This window comes from Nelumbo nucifera, chromosome 3 (assembly GCF_055504915.1).
Source record: "Nelumbo nucifera cultivar China Antique chromosome 3, China Antique-T2T, whole genome shotgun sequence".
NCBI classification, from domain to species: Eukaryota; Viridiplantae; Streptophyta; class Magnoliopsida; order Proteales; family Nelumbonaceae; genus Nelumbo; species Nelumbo nucifera.
Genome location: NC_142651.1, coordinates 22,462,339 through 22,478,401, shown reverse-complemented (window position 1 = coordinate 22,478,401; position 16,063 = coordinate 22,462,339). Strand labels below are relative to the sequence as shown.

General features: G+C 41.2%; 1 protein-coding gene across 1 annotated transcript; it reads left to right on the top strand.

The window, feature by feature from the left end:
• The first annotated feature begins 8,078 nt into the window (after positions 1 to 8,078).
• On the top strand, positions 8,079 to 14,431 carry LOC104601767 (protein NRT1/ PTR FAMILY 3.1-like). The gene is made up of 4 exons (XM_010265227.3): positions 8,079 to 8,237; positions 8,370 to 8,587; positions 8,702 to 9,261; positions 13,437 to 14,431. The coding sequence occupies exons 1-4, from the start codon at positions 8,174 to 8,176 to the stop codon at positions 14,323 to 14,325; spliced, it is 1,731 nt and encodes a 576-aa protein (XP_010263529.1). The 5' UTR covers positions 8,079 to 8,173; the 3' UTR covers positions 14,326 to 14,431.
• Positions 14,432 to 16,063: the final 1,632 nt, after the last annotated feature.

Sequence of the window (16,063 nt, the reverse complement as noted above, 5' to 3'; positions counted from 1 at the left end):
ACGTGAAGTGGCCACCTCGTCTGAAGGGGAATCCCAATGAAAGAAATAAGAGTCTGTATTGCAGTTTTCACAAAGACCACGGTCACAGTACCGAGAGTTGTAAAAACCTCCGCGACGAGATAGAGGAGCTCATCCGTCACGGATATTTGAGAAACTTTGTACAAAATAATAATAATAACAATAGTAATAGAACAGGTCGGCAAGGGGAGCACGGTAAAGATGCTCCCGAGTCCAGCAGCAGGCCAGCCGAACAACCGCAGAGGCAGCCTCCAGAGGAGAGGCCAGTTCGGGGGACCATTCACATGATAGTGGGAGGTTCGATCGTTGCGGGTTGCACTTCAACAGTAGCTCGGACATCAATTCATGAGGCCACCCGGGAAGAGCAGATCCCCCCAAAGCGGCCGAAGACGGGAGACCCAATTTTCTTCACAGAAGACGATGCGCGAGGGGTCCACTACCCCCATGATGATGCACTCGTAATAAAGCTAAGAATCAACGACTTCGAGGTCAGACGCGTACTCGTGGACTCAGGCAGCTCAGCCGACATCCTTTTCAAAGCTGCGTTCGACCAGCTTCAGTTGCAGAGAAGCGACTTGAATCCTACGGACACTCCTTTAGTGGGCTTCAGCGGAGAGGAAGTCCGCCCCCATGGGAAAGTAACAGTACCTGTAGAGGTCGGCACATGGCCTTGTGTGGTTAGATTCGAACACAACTTCTTGGTGGTAGCGACACCCTCCCCCTACAATGCCATAATAGGTCGACCGATCACCCATGTCCTACGGGCGGTGGTCTCCACTTACCACTTGGCTATGAAGTTTCCTACAGACTTCGATGTGGGAGTAGTGCGGGGTGACCAGCTCGAGTCCCGCAAGTGCTACGTTGCCGCCCTAAAGGGGAAAACCAAGGTGGCCGATGACCTCAAACTGGAACGACCCACGGAACAAGGCAAAGAGTGAGCCGCACGCACGGAAGAAACATTCGTCGTCCCGATCTCAACAGCAGACCCAGCTCGGACGCTTCAGATTGGCGCTTTCGTCTAGGAGCCCCTACGTTCTGAACTGGTAAACTTTTTACTTCAAAATTTAGATATTTTTGCATCGTCCGCGGCAGAGATGCCCGGTATAGACCCCGAACTCATAACTCACAAGCTGAACACTGATCCTGTAGTTAGGCCCGTTAGACAGAAGAAACGCCACCTAGCCCCGGAACGGTGGAAAGCGGTCGACGAGGAAGTCGAGAAGCTCCTCGCAACGGACTTCATAAGAGAAGTCCACTACCCGAGCTGGGTAGCCAACCCCGTCCTAGTAAAGAAGGCCAACGACAAGTGGCGCATGTGCGTCGACTACACCGACCTGAACCGGGCTTGCCCGAAAGACTGCTTCCCGCTCCCCAGAATCGACCGTTTGGTGGATGCGACCTCAGGGCATGAGTTGCTAAGTTTCTTGAATGCCTATTCGGGCTATATCCAAATCAAGATGGACCCGACGGACGAAGAAAAGACTGCCTTCATCACAGAACTCGGCCTGTACTGTTACAAGGTTATGCCCTTCGTTTTGAAAAACGCAGAGGCAACCTTTCAAAGGCTCGTAAATAAATTGTTTGCGCCGTTAATCGGCAAAAAAGTAGAATGCTATGTAGACGACATGGTCATCAAAACTCAATTCTCACATGAATTAATACAAGACTTGCATTCTGATTTTGAAATTTTGCGTAAGTTTAATATGAGATTGAACCCAAACAAGTGTGTGTTCGGTGTGACCTCGGGTAAGTTTCTAGGATACATCGTTAACCGACGCGGCATTGAAGCCAACCTGGATAAGGTTAATGCCATCTTAGACATGAGACCACCACGTAAGTTGAAGGAGGTTCAGAGGTTGAATGGCCGCATAGCCGCCCTAAGCTGCTTCATGTCCAAATCGGCGGACTGCTGTCTGCCGTTCTTTAAGGCAATCAAGAGCAAAGGGTTCAAGTGGACCCAAGACTGTTAGCTCGCGTTTGACGAGCTCAAGAAATACCTCGCTTGTGTGTCGATCTTAACCCGGCCCGAGGAGGGCGATGTTTTAGAACTGTACCTCTCGGCGAACGACGAAGTGGTCAGTTCAGTACTAATAAAGGAAGTAGATCGGGTCCAACGACCCATCTATTATGTTAGTAAAGTATTGCAGGGAGCAAAGACGAGATACCCGGAAGCTCTGCCCGTACTTCCAGGCTCACACTGTTATCGTTCTCACTGACAAACCTCTAAGGCAAGTCTTACCTAAGCCCGAGGTCTGTGGTCGGTTGACGAAGTGGGCCATTGAGCTCAGCGAGTACGATCTCCAGTACAAGCCGCGGACTGCTATTAAGGCCCAAGCCTTAGCAGATTTCATTACCGAGTGCACATTCAGCTCTGAGCCCCCAGGCCGGTTGAGTACGAGGCTCCCAACTCAGGTGAGCTCGAAGCTCCCAGTTCGGTCGAGTCCAAGCCCCGTGAGGTAGTAACCAGGGTGGCATCTCTCCTAGTTCAGCCAAGCCCGAGCTGGGATGAGGAGCCCTGGATCCTTCACGTAGATGGCTCCTCGAATCAGCAGAACAGCGGAGCCGGAATAGTTCGGCACGGCCCAAGTAGCATGAAACTGGAGTACACGCTACGCTTCGAGTTCGCGGCATCTAACAATGAAGCAGAGTACGAAGCGTTGATAGCTGGACTAGCTCTAGGCAGAGAAGTAAAAGCCAAGCACATCGTTATCTGTAGTGACTCCCAGCTTGTGGTCAACTAGGTCACCGGTGAGTACGAAGCTCGCGAGCCAACCATGATCACCTACTTAGCCAAAGTCAGAAAAGCCCTGCTCAACTTCCAGTCACACTTTATCAGACAAATCCCTAGGTCAGAGAACGCTGAGGCCGACGCCCTGTCCAGGTTAGCCAGCACCAGCGACATCACCATGAGAACCATATACATAGAGGACCTGTCTCGGCCTAGCATTCTCAGGGGGGGCAGAGGAGGTCGCTCTCGTTGTTCAAGCAGAGCCGAGCTGGATTGACCCGCTCGCGAGCTTCTTGCTACACGGGACCCTCCCTGCAGACCGCAATGCAGCTAAAAGGGTACAGCGCCAGGCAACCAAATATGTCATGATAGACGAACAATTATACCGGAGATCTTACACGCTCCCCTACTTGTGTTGTTTGCGACCTACCGAAGCCAAGCTCGTACTCTGCGACACCCATGAGGGTCTGTGCGGTGAGCACTTGGGAGGCAGGGCCCTCGCCCAAAAGGTACTCCGACAAGGGTATTATTGGCCAACAATAAAGGTAGACGCTATTGAGCTTGTCAAAAAATGTGGCAAATGCCATAGACATGCCAATATTCACCACCAACCCGCTGCCGACCTCAAGTATCTCACCAGTCCGTGGCCCTTTGCGAAGTGGGGCATCGATCTACTCGGGCCATTCCCACTAGCAACGGGTGGAAGGAAGTTCTTAGTAGTAGCAGTGGACTATTTTACCAAGTAGGTAGAAGCCGAGCCCCTCGTGACGATCACAGCCCGAAATGTCCAAAACTTCTTTTGGAAGAATATCGTGTGCCACTTCAAATTACCTCGGGTATTGATCTCCGGCAACGGCAAGCAGTTCAAGGATATCAAATTTCATTGTTGGCGGAAAGTACTTCTTTTGATGTTTTCTTTTGTCACTCCCCCAAAAGCTTAACGTACTCTTTGATGAGAGGTAGGTAGTCGAGTGAGTCATAAGCATGTAAAGGTTAAGCATGAGATCCCCTTGATACTGAACTGTGTGCTTGTGCTTACCATCGATTAATGCAATACAAATTGCCTTTTGTTGCCTTTTGTGTGTTGTTGTTTGCATTTGTAGGCTTTCTCGACCCCATCGAGCGCCATACGGGGCCTCGTTGATTACCCCCGTGACAGTTGGTATCAGAGCAGGAGCTCCTTCCTAGCCATTTGACCCGCGACACGAGTGACAAAATGAAGCACAATAGGGACATCATAAAGGAGATCGAGCATGGACTCTCCACATCCCATGAGCCCGATGATGCACCCGTCGACGACATCGGCAAGGACAAGGCACCAAAGACTAGCAAACATGAGAAATCTACCAACAAGAATGCAGCCATTGACTTGCGCATGCTACGTTGCGAAGCCACTGTAAGTGAGATGCGAGATTCGGTAGATGAGCTACACCACAACATGAAAGCCATGGAGAGTACACTGGTGGAAGTGGAAGGCCGCTTAAGCAGAGTTGTGGATGAGGTCCACGACATACTTAATGGCACGCTCAAGGAAATCTGTAGCACCGCACACCAACAAGAAGGAAGCTCATCCAACTCGCATGTCAAAGACAAGCTTGATAGATTTCAAGCCCAACTCAACGAGATAAAGAGAGAATGGGCAACGTGGAGATGAACCATCTCCACATCAATGGCCACTTAGGCCGAACTGAATGAGATGAAGACAGAACGGGCATCAATGAAGTCAGCCGCGTGTTCCTCCTTTGACATCCAAGCTCAATTAGAGGAAATCAAGACCGAATGTGCAATCCTGAAGAGGGCCATCGCCAATCCGGCCAGCCTCTCCTTTGTACACACTCCCTCCCACATCAAGATTAGGGAACCAACTCCCTATTCGGGTGCACGCAACGTGCGGGAGCTCGACATCTTTTTGTGGCAAATGGAGCAGTGCCTTGTCGCAACCAATGTGACTAACGAAACGACTCAGGTGCGTAAAGCTACTATGTATTTGACTGATGTCGCTATGTTGTGGTGGTGAAGAAGGTGTGTTGACATAGAACGTGGTACGTGTGCCATCTGTACCTGGGCTAACTTTAAGCGAGAGCTGAAGAGGCAGTTCTACCCAGAGAACGTGGAGTACTTCGCTCGTCGCAAGATGAAGACTCTCAAGCACAGCGACTCGCTCCATGAATATGTCAAAGAATTTTCAGCCCTCACATTGGAAGTCACTGATATGTCAGACAATGACTTATTGTTCAACTTCATGGATGGTCTAAAGCCTTGGGCCGAGCTCAAGCTCCAACGACGTAATGTTCAAGACCTTGCCTCCGCCATGGCCGTGGCCGAACAACTTAGTGAACTGAGACTGTCGGATGATGAAGGAAGCAGACCAACTAGCCCGCGTACCACACATTCGAGTGGGGGAGATAGACAACCAAGTTCCTCAAAAGAGAAGTAGTCTTTCAACCACAAACCAGTCGAGCACCACAAAGGAAAGTAGCCACTATCATACCTTAAGGCCGCCACGAAAGAACTTAGCCATTGGAAACCCCAACAGAACAAGCCAACCCAACCATGCCACACAAATATACACCTCAGCCTTGGACGACAGTCGGTTCGTGGAACAGCAGAAGAACATTCCTTCCACATCAGCAACTCTAAGGGACCAGCCGAAGCCGATCCCTTCAACACCGAACTGTATGCTTATGCTTATTATCGATTAATATAATACAAGTTGCCTTTTATTTAATTTGTGTGTCTTCTTATTGCCTTTTGTGTATTGTTGCTTGTATTTATAGGATTTCTTCACCCCATCGAGCGTCGCACCTCGTCTATTAACCCCGTGACACTTTGTCCACGTCCCCTTCGTAGCAAAAGTGGGCTGATGGTCCTTACTCATCCATCTATCCGATTAGTGATTACAAGAGTACAAGACTTCTCAAAGTTAGGGAACAACTCGGTCCAGGCCAGTCGCTTCACTCGTACATCTTTCAACTATCACTTGTGTGTGAACACGAGACCTTTCCCTTCTTCACTGTTGTTATTCATCATCAACTGAGAAAAATTATGCATGTGTGTGTGCTGTCAGTGTAGGAGAAGTGCAGACAAAATGTTGGCGATACACCCATTGGCTATTGCCACTCTCAAATCTTTCCAACTCCTGTTCGCTGTTGATTCATCCAAAACTGAAGGACCTGACCCATTGCATCATTGATTATATCAGCTATTCTGATATTAAAATTCCATAGAGATAGAAACTGTAGGAGCTAAAGAGTAATTTGTAGATGAAAGGACTCCTCCACACTCTTCGCTCTTTCCATTATAATATATATAGATTTTCTTGGCATGTTTGGCTATACAAGTTATCAAGGAGATTATGAGCCCCTTAATAACTGAAGCCAAAATTGGGTTATTACTATACCATCAAGTGTTTTATTATTTAATTATTCACTTCAGCTACTTCAACAGTTGCTAAATGGCCCCTTCAATCCATAAACATGTATCGGATCAATGTACTAGAAAGTTCATTATTTTTCCTGCTGATCTACAGAAGTAGGTCAGTCAACAACAAAAAACGGTAATATTATAAGAAAGAGAAATCATACAAGGTGTTCAGTAAAAATTAAGGAAGGAGTACTCAACCAAAATCTATCTTCCTCCCTATAGGACTTAATTAGCTTCCCCAGCATCATAATCCATAAACATTTCTGTAATTCTGTTCCTATATATTAATTAACATGAGAAAAAATAACAGAGTTCATACAAGAAGACCTAAATATTTAAGGTAGACAGTCTCCATTTCCCTTCAAAGCAGACACAACTAATGGCGAGTTTATCAGAATTAATTACACAGCAAAACAGAACACTTCAAAGACTGCAACATTCTCCACCACACTTTCTTTAATTACACAAGCTCCCCTCCCCCTGCAATCAGCATTAATACAACCAGAATCACAAGAAATGACAACATTATTATCTTTACTACGAACCCATCCGTAATTACCCGGCCAATTTACTTACCTGAGATCACTTACAACAGCTATTACTATTAGAAAGACTACATTCATTCACACTCTGAATTTGAAACAAAGCGTCTTCCAGGCTAACATCAACACCTCTTGAGGTCAGCCCACCCTACTAGAGTTTATCAACCCATATTATGCATCCCTTTTTTTTTGTATAAAAATGTCATTCATTAAACAGAGAAAGAAACACTACAACAACAAGGACAGAAAGAACTCAAAGACCACCGAGACAAACTAACACAAGACACAAACACAACCTACAACCACCCACTAATAGACCCAACATAGAGACCGACCAAACAACAAAAAAGCTAAGTAACAGCAGCATCAATATTTAGAAAAGCTAACAGCCAATACTTTGGGCTGGTCTCGAGCTCTAGACCATTGTATGGTTTTGTTAGTTCTGTAAGCAATGAACCCATGTGGGTTGAGGTCGAGCCCACCTTGTATGGACTATCTAATGAAGCAAACAATATAATGTGTCTCATGAACCAGAAGAGTAATATCCAATATGAAATTTCAATTGCCATATAAATTACGATTCTACATCAATTATATTGTTTGCTTCATTAGAGAGGCCATACAAGGTGGGCTCAACCTCAATCCACATGGGTTCATTGCTTGTTCATTGCTTACAGAACTAACAAAACCATACAAAGGTGTAGATCTCAAGACCAGCCCAAAGTACATTGGACTAGTCCTCATTGGCCCGATTAATCCTATGTGATGCCAAAAGAATGGCAGCCTTTTGTTCGTCCTCTCAGAGGCACTACAATCTATGTCGCTTCCTGTTTGTCCCAGAGCTCCCATGAATCAAGCGATGAGGTCTACACACATAAAAGCTAAAGGCATTTATGAAGATAATTCAATGCTTACAGAACTAACAAAACCATACAAAGGTGTAGATCTCAAGACCAGCCCAAAGTACATTGGACTAGTCCTCATTGGCCCGATTAATCCTATGTGATGCCAAAAGAATGGCAGCCTTTTGTTCGTCCTCTCAGAGGCACTACAATCTATGTCGCTTCCTGTTTGTCCCAGAGCTCCCATGAATCAAGCGATGAGGTCTACACACATAAAAGCTAAAGGCATTTATGAAGATAATTCAATGCATTCTCCCTTAGCTTTCAGGGAAACAGCTGTTTAATAGATGGAAAGTGATGATTGTAGAAACAAAACTGTCCTGTTCTAATTGCGTCTCATGACTCTGACATTACTTGTATCCTCAACAAATTTTACTTGTATAATTCATTTCTGGCCATGAAAATGCGGAATTAACAGTATAAATAAAACGGGAAAAAAATCACAAGGATCACTAACTGGTTACATCAACTTTCAAACAATCTATAAATAGAGGGTGGGTGTTAGTGAAGAGGATATCTTAAGCATCAAAAAACAGGGAAAGAAAAGAAAAAAAAAAAAGATGGAGAGAAGTAGTCATGACAGAAGGAGAAAGGGAGGGATGAGAACAATGCCCTTCATTTTCTGTAAGCTTTCTTACCATGTTAAAATGATGATATATACATCATATTCATCATCATTTGCTGTTGCTTTGGTCTGTTATTGATAGTTTTCTGATGCAATTTTTCTTTTTATTTTTTTTTATTTTCGTTGTGCAGTAAATGAAATATCTGAGAAGTTGGCTGTGGTTGGCTTTAATGCTAATATGATTAGCTACTTGACACAGCAGCTACACATGCCTCTAACTAAGGCAGCCAACACACAAACCAACTTCGGGGGAACTGCAAGCTTGACACCATTGCTTGGAGCCTTTGTTGCAGATTCATTCGCGGGACGCTTTTGGACGATAACTATGGGTTCCATTATATACCGAATAGTAAACACAAATCTCTCTCTCTCTCTCCGTGGTTTTGACTTTTGAGAGTAAATTAAGGATGTGTTTATGTTGATATATATATATATATATATATATGTGTGTGTGTACGTTTAGGGAATGACAAGCTTGACTACATCAGCGATCCTTCCACAGCTGAGGCCACCCCCTTGCAAAGGGAAGCAAGTGTGCCAGGAGGCCGACGCTGGAGAGCTAGCCATCCTCTATGTGTCTCTACTACTGACGGCCGTCGGCGCGGGTGGAATTCGTGCTTGTGTGGTGGCATTTGGCGCAGACCAGTTTGATCAGACGGAGGAAAAGCAAAATGCTAGAACATGGAAGTTCTTCAATTGGTACTACTTTTCGATGGGTGTCTCCATCCTTCTGGCTGTGACAGTGATTGTGTACATTCAGGACAATATCGGCTGGGGGTGGGGCTTTGGAGTCCCAACCATTGCCATGTTTCTCTCCATTCTCATATTCATCGTTGGCTACCCACTCTATCGAAACCTGGATCCCTCCGGGAGCCCCTTCACTCGCTTGCTACAGGTGATTGTAGCTGCCTGGAGGAAGAGAACGTTGCCTACACTTTCTGATCCCAGATTACTCTACGAGAATGAGGAGCTTGATGCCTCCATTTCTGCAACCGAAAAGCTTCTTCGCAGTAAACAATTCAAGTGAGTTCATTATTTTCTTCTATAATTTCCCATTTCATCAATTGTTTATTCGATTATTAATATTTAATAGAAGATAGAATTATTATAATTGATAAGAGAGGCACCAATTAATCATTATTTTCTTCTATAATTTTCTATTACGTGTGAATGGTAACCCTCAATGACACAATACGAATAAACAAAAGACCTTTATCATTATCAACTAACCCTTGTCCCATTCAGCTACATGAATCCTCTGGTGCTTAAGTTAGTGTTCCATACTGCGTTTTTGGTCCTGTCCTGTCCACGATTATAATTGGTGTTGGGTTAGTTGGGATCATCCCCGTTCTTATTTTTCACCAGTGGACAAAAAGGGGTATCTGATATTATACATCACATGTCATATTATTTAAGCTATAATGGTATATCTTTTAATTATTTAGCATAATTTCTACTATTTTATTGAAAATTTAAATAATTCAATAATTGTTTATTGAATTATTTAAAATTTTTAGTAAAAATATTTTTGTTACTTTTTAATTAATTTTCACTTATTTTTGTCAAAATAAATTTTTATTGGTAAATATAAATTTATCGATGATATTTTCAAATTAATTTGGGTTATTGAGTATAATTACTTATTTATAATTGATTGTGTAACTCAGTGTTTTCAACTCGTCGTTGACCTGGCCGGTTGAATCGTTTGAACCGTCACCCAACCAAGATTTCGGGTCTGGTTCAATCAAGACTCGTCAAACGGTCAAAAACCATTGATTTGGTCAAGAACCTTTCGACCCAGTCGGTTCAACTATTGACCCATTCAACCTTGTCACTAGGTCACGGGTTGCACACTCAATGTATACAAACTTTCGGAGGCCATAACTTTGCACTTTGATGTCCGATTGGGATGATTTTTTTTTATTTTGGGTAACTTTTCGATGCGTCCCAAGGAGTCGTAGGTGCCTTGCAATTTTTAATATTTTTTTAAATAAAAAATTAAAAACTGAGTTAAAAATATAAATTAAATATAAAAATACATATAACATATGTAAAACATATTTATACATTATTTATTGATAAAATATATATTTATACACATATATACATATATATAATGACGTGGGACGGTCTAAACCGTTCGACCTACGACTTAGAGACAAAAACAATTCGACTTCCGAGTCAATTTTTAAAACATTGATGTTTGTATATGAGATGTATAAAATCAAAAAGTGTGGTGTGGATGGACCTATAGAACATTTCTCATCCATGTTATAGAACACCCCCTAAATCATTTCTTTTTAATTCCACCCAAGTCATTTTCAATCTATCCCCAACTCTTCTATGGCCCTTCAACATGTAACTGATCACTTTTTCTAGAAAGTGTTGTATATGAGTTCAGATCTATTAGCCACGTTCACTCAATCACACATCTGGAGCATCAACTGTACTTTATGTTCTTCTTTCCAACATACAACTAGATGAGCTTGGCCAGTAATGTGGAATTTACATCTCCGCCCCACAGCACATCCTCGCCGTGTATTGGGAACATCTCCCGATGATGACATCATTAATTCTGATACTATCATCAGGAGATGTTTCCAATACACGACGGAGATGTGCTGTGGGGCGGCCCCAATTGTGAGGCAAAGATGTGAACTCTGTAATGTATTGTGGTCAACAGATCATAACTCATAGTAGATGGTCTTCTATGCACCAAAGCAAACCATCTCAATCTACTTTCATTATTAATTTTAGTGCCTACTGTAATTACCCGTAAGACTCCATATAACTTCATTTCTAACCCTGTCCTTTCTTGACATGCTGTTTCTCAACTACCCAACACTCTCTTCATATAATATAGCTGACTTTACAACTATTTTATAGATTTTTTTCTTTTAATTGAACTAGTACTTGCCTATCACATAAGACTCCGGGTGGATCCATCCATTTTACCCAACTTGCTCTAATTTTATGGGTGACATCATCTTCAATCTCTCATTTGTTTTGAATTATTGAACCAAGATAACCAAGGTAACGAAAGAGGTCAAAGTATTGTCTCTTGGTCTCCAATCCTAGATTTACCCTGGTTTGCACTCCTATTACTATTAAATTTTCATTGCATATATAATCCTACTCATTTAATAAGAGATAAACTTAATAATTTTTATACGGTAAGAGAAGATTCAGGAGTACCAAAAACTAGGAAATGATTCTCTGCTACATATTAATTGTAAGCAGCTATTTGCATGCTGCTTTCTACAATAAAAAACCAAATCTGGTTTTGATTTAATGCTTTTGTTAGGAAATAATAATCCAAGGAAGGACTTGTTCTATGGGTAATTTGGTCATTACATGATTACAAGGGCATGTTTGAGCTTTGAAAGCCTAAAATACCCTTCTAAAAGGTATCTTCCCTTGGATTCAATTTAGTATTCCCCTTCTCTTGTTTTTGACCATTTGGGGTCTGCCAGAAATTTGTTTTCTGTCCTAAATTTTATTTTTCTTTCCAATTTCTATCATAAACTTTACTTCAGTGAATTGGCCTGTTAAATAAAGGATATTGAATATAAGAACAATTAATAAGATGGTAAACAAAAAAGCTAGACTTGATATTTCATTTTCTCATGGGTTCGTGGGAAAAGCAACATACATAATATAAAATTAAATTTATGAATCTTCAAATTTCATGAAACTAGCATCCCTTCTTTGTTTAAAAGAGGGGAGTGATCGGGATCGGGGCACATCCCTTCTTTGTTAAACTAGGCACAACCCACTGTTTGATAACACGGGTGTTTGTCTTCTAATTAAGGGGTGTGTTCCCTTCATTAAGAAAAATGTGCCCAAATCACTATATATATATATATATGAAAATTATCTAATAATTCAATTGTCTATCATACTAAAATTGTTTAACAATAGACTGAAATAGTGAATAAACAACATTATCTGTAAGGGAAAAATTTTAGTTACCAAGTCTAATGGAGTTTTCATGTCTTTTGTACTTATAAAACTTTGAACAGATTCCTTCTCTCTCTCAAAAAAAAAAAAGAGATTTATTGCCATATATTATACCATCCATCAAGATGTGGCCAACAATTAAAGCTTGTCATTTGTTATCCCTCCTTTCTCTCTCTCTCTCTCTCTCTCTAGATTCTGGATTTGCCCCATCCTTATTGCCATGCCCATTTTTGTCTATAGGTGGGCCTAGGTTGACTCCACTTCCAGTTACAGTGCACTCAGACGGTCCTTATGCTATAGGTTATGTTTGGTTTGATAGAAAATGAAAGAAAAACAGTAAATTGAGGGAAAGTTCTCAATGATTCTTACAAAAACAGCGTTAGAAAACTAATTGGGCCTAGGGTTATAGAACCCATCCCAGAGGAATTAAAAACAAAGAAAAATTTATAGCTTTCAATGGGTTGGGTGTGTTAGTTACTTGGTTTTGGTTCAGCATGTGGAGACTGGTTCTTGCTGTTTCCACTGATTAAGGCCTGAAACGATTATATAGTTAATTTGGGTTAAAAACACTTGTTTTATTCAACAGGTTATTATTTTACTGTCAGTTTTGTTAAGATTAACTATAAAAAATGAAGTTCAAAGTTATTATTATAATAGAGAACTATAGATGTCAAATATAATTGGGTCAGATCCAATTATCCCAAATAATAATTGGTTTTCTGGGTCTATCTTATGGAACCGATTATTAATAATCGATTAAGACTGATCCATTCTTTTTGAAAAAACCACAGATATAATTTCTTAAGAGTGTAAGCTATCTTTTTAACACTAGCCCATCTAAATAGCCCAACCCTAATCTATCTAGTCAACCCACTCAGATATGAGATAATCCATCTAGATCAATCTCAAATAATTTTGATAATAAAAAATATTTGGCTTGTTTGAATTAAGAAAATTTTGGGAAGATTAGGAAAAATGGAAACCGGACCTCTGAGTAATAAGTTAATTCTACTGAGGTCTTTCATCATTAAAAATAAATAAATAAATGACTGAATTAATTAAAAGGAGGGAAATCAGAAGGCGATTACACAAACATCTTTGGGTAACAGAATCGACACTAACTATTTTTCACTTGTTTAGTCCCTCTCAGAGACAGAAACAGAGTCAGACCTACTATATTCGTTCAATTCCTCTATATATGTCAAATTTTAATTCCTTACGAAAGCAATGCAATGCAGATTTCTAGATAAGGCGGCTATTGTCACTGAAGAAGACAATCTCAAAGCTTCACCCACACCAAATCCATGGAGACTAAGTACAGTCCACCGGGTTGAAGAGCTGAAATCTCTTATTCGAATGGTGCCAATATGGGCTGCCGGGATCCTTCTCTTCACAGCTTATGCACAGCAGTACACTTTCTCCCTACAACAAGCTCGAACCGTGGATCGGCACATCACCCGTTCCTTCGAAATTCCTCCAGGCTCCATGTCCGTCTTTACCATGTCTTCCATGCTCATAACCATCACCTTCTATGACCGCATTTTCGTCCCCATTGCTCGCCGCTTCACCGGCCTCGACAGGGGCATCTCCGTCCTACAGCGCATTGGCATTGGCTTCGTCATCTCACTGCTCGCCACCCTCGTCTCCGGCTTCGTTGAGATCAAGCGAAAACACGTCGCTTCAGTGCATGGCCTCACCGACAGCCCCAAATCCACCATCCCACTTTCAGTCTGCTGGCTCATCCCACAGTACAGTCTCCATGGTATGGCTGAAGCCTTCACGGCTATTGGGCACCTCGAGTTCTTCTATGATCAGATCCCGGAGAGCATGAAGAGCACCGCCACCGCACTCTTTTGGACGGCAATATCAGCAGGCAATTACGTTAGTACACTGCTGGTCACGCTTGTGCACAAGTTCAGTGCAGGGTCAGGAGGTTCAAACTGGCTTCCGGACAATCTTAACAAGGGAAAATTGGAATACTTCTACTGGTTGATCACATTGTTGCAGGCTTTGAATCTTGTCTACTACTTGATATGTGCAAGGTTGTATACGTTCAAACCAATCCAGCTCCACCGAAAGGAAGATGTTGACTCTCAAGAGGGAGTCGAGCTCACTGGTCCGGTGTAGTTGAATCTTTTAGTAGAAGATCTCTGGAAATAGTTTGGGATCTTAATTATGCTGTAAATTAAATAACAGTGCAACCCAAGATATGTGAATGGTGGAAGTTGAGCAATCGAATGAACGAAGAAGATATGCTTAAATAGATAAAAAAGAAACAACCAACCATATGCACCTCTAATTAACAGAAATTTTTTATGCTATCTGATTTTCTTTCTTTGCATGAAGTAAAAATAACGGTTTCATTATTGGGCCAATTAAGGAGATTTGCTAATGATAAAGAAAGAGAATAAAAACCTTTACAGGGATCCCAGTTATAACAACTTAATATTTTAGGTTGAATGATCACTTGGCATGATATTAGAGTATGTTTGATCAAGTGATTTAGTGTTCGTCCTCATCGACTCTATTATAATTGATTAAATTTCAGAACAAAGTTTGAATTAAGGTGAATTTGATTGTAATACTCATCACATTGTTGTGTTTATTATGTTTGATCGAGTGGTTTAATGTTCAATCTTATGGACTCCATTATAATTAATTAAATATCATAACAATTAATGTTTGAATTAATTAGGTGAACGTACTCATTATATTATTAATGGTTTCAAAAGAAAATAATTCAATACAAGGATTGTATCTTTAGGAAACATATCTGAATCAATCTTTGACAATTGTAGTAGATCAGTTTATTGAAACAGAAAAACTAGACAAAATTCGGCAAAGGGTAACTGTTTAGTTTTAATGGTTTTAAGATTAGCCCTCCTGGTTGAATAGAACTTCCTAGTTTGATGCATACTTTTTGTTTTCAAAACATTTATCTAAATGGTGCTCTCCAACATGATTTTTTTTTCTTCTTATTTGAGATCTAAAAGCAAAAAATCCACAGAAAGTTTCGGTTATGTAATGGGTTTCTTGATTTTAAAATTGAAACCAAAAACACAATCTTGAATTTCTAGTTTGAATATGTATTCTTATCAAACAAGGACAGAAAAGAAATTCTGATCGAATGGATATTAGCTAATCCATGAAAGTTTTAAGCCAGTGCTTGTTAGAGGGGCATATAGGAAATTTTAACGTATGTACCGTACACCAAAACGGTAGTCCATATAAATATATTAGTGGGGACTATTGCACATGTTTTGTTAAAAGAACTTGAGGCAAAAGGACAGCTTGAATAGGCCTAATCCAAATCCGACTCAATTCAATCAATTCAATCAAAGATTTTGCATACGTTGGGCTTGAATTTTCAACTTCAAGCAAGGCTTAGGCCAAAACAGTCAAGCTAAAGTGCCAATTTGGGCTTGGGTTGAGGCTTTAGGTAGCCCGAGCCCAATTCGACAAATTTGAGCCCACCCAACATTTTGTGATATACATATATCTACATATTATCAATATATTTTACCTAGAAATTGGGCTACAAAACTCAACACACCCAATCCCAAGCTCAATTCAAGATGTTGGGTTAAAACTCAAGTTAGGCCTAGGTTGGTAAGAGAAAAATTATCGATAATTTTTAATAATTTTTGATAATTTACTAATATATAACAAAAATAAAATGACAATAATTACTAATAATTTACTAACCCAGGTCTGAGTTTACCAACTTAGGCGCAACCCGAATTTAACCTAATATCTTGGGTTGGACTTGGACTTGAGCATATTGAACTTTATAGTCCAATTTCCAAGTAGAACATTGATAAAATTGGGTTAGGTCAAGTTTAAACTACCTAAGGCCTCAACACAA

Excerpts from the sequence above, each read along its gene's own strand:
- LOC104601767 (XM_010265227.3), top strand. The coding sequence starts at position 8,174 with ATGGAGAGAAGTAGTCATGACAGAAGGAGAAAGGGAGGGATGAGAACA. Across the intron at positions 8,238-8,369 it reads AACAATGCCCTTCATTTTCT|TAAATGAAATATCTGAGAAG; the intron begins GTAAGCTTTCTT and ends TTCGTTGTGCAG. Across the intron at positions 8,588-8,701 it reads GTTCCATTATATACCGAATA|GGAATGACAAGCTTGACTAC; the intron begins GTAAACACAAAT and ends GTGTACGTTTAG.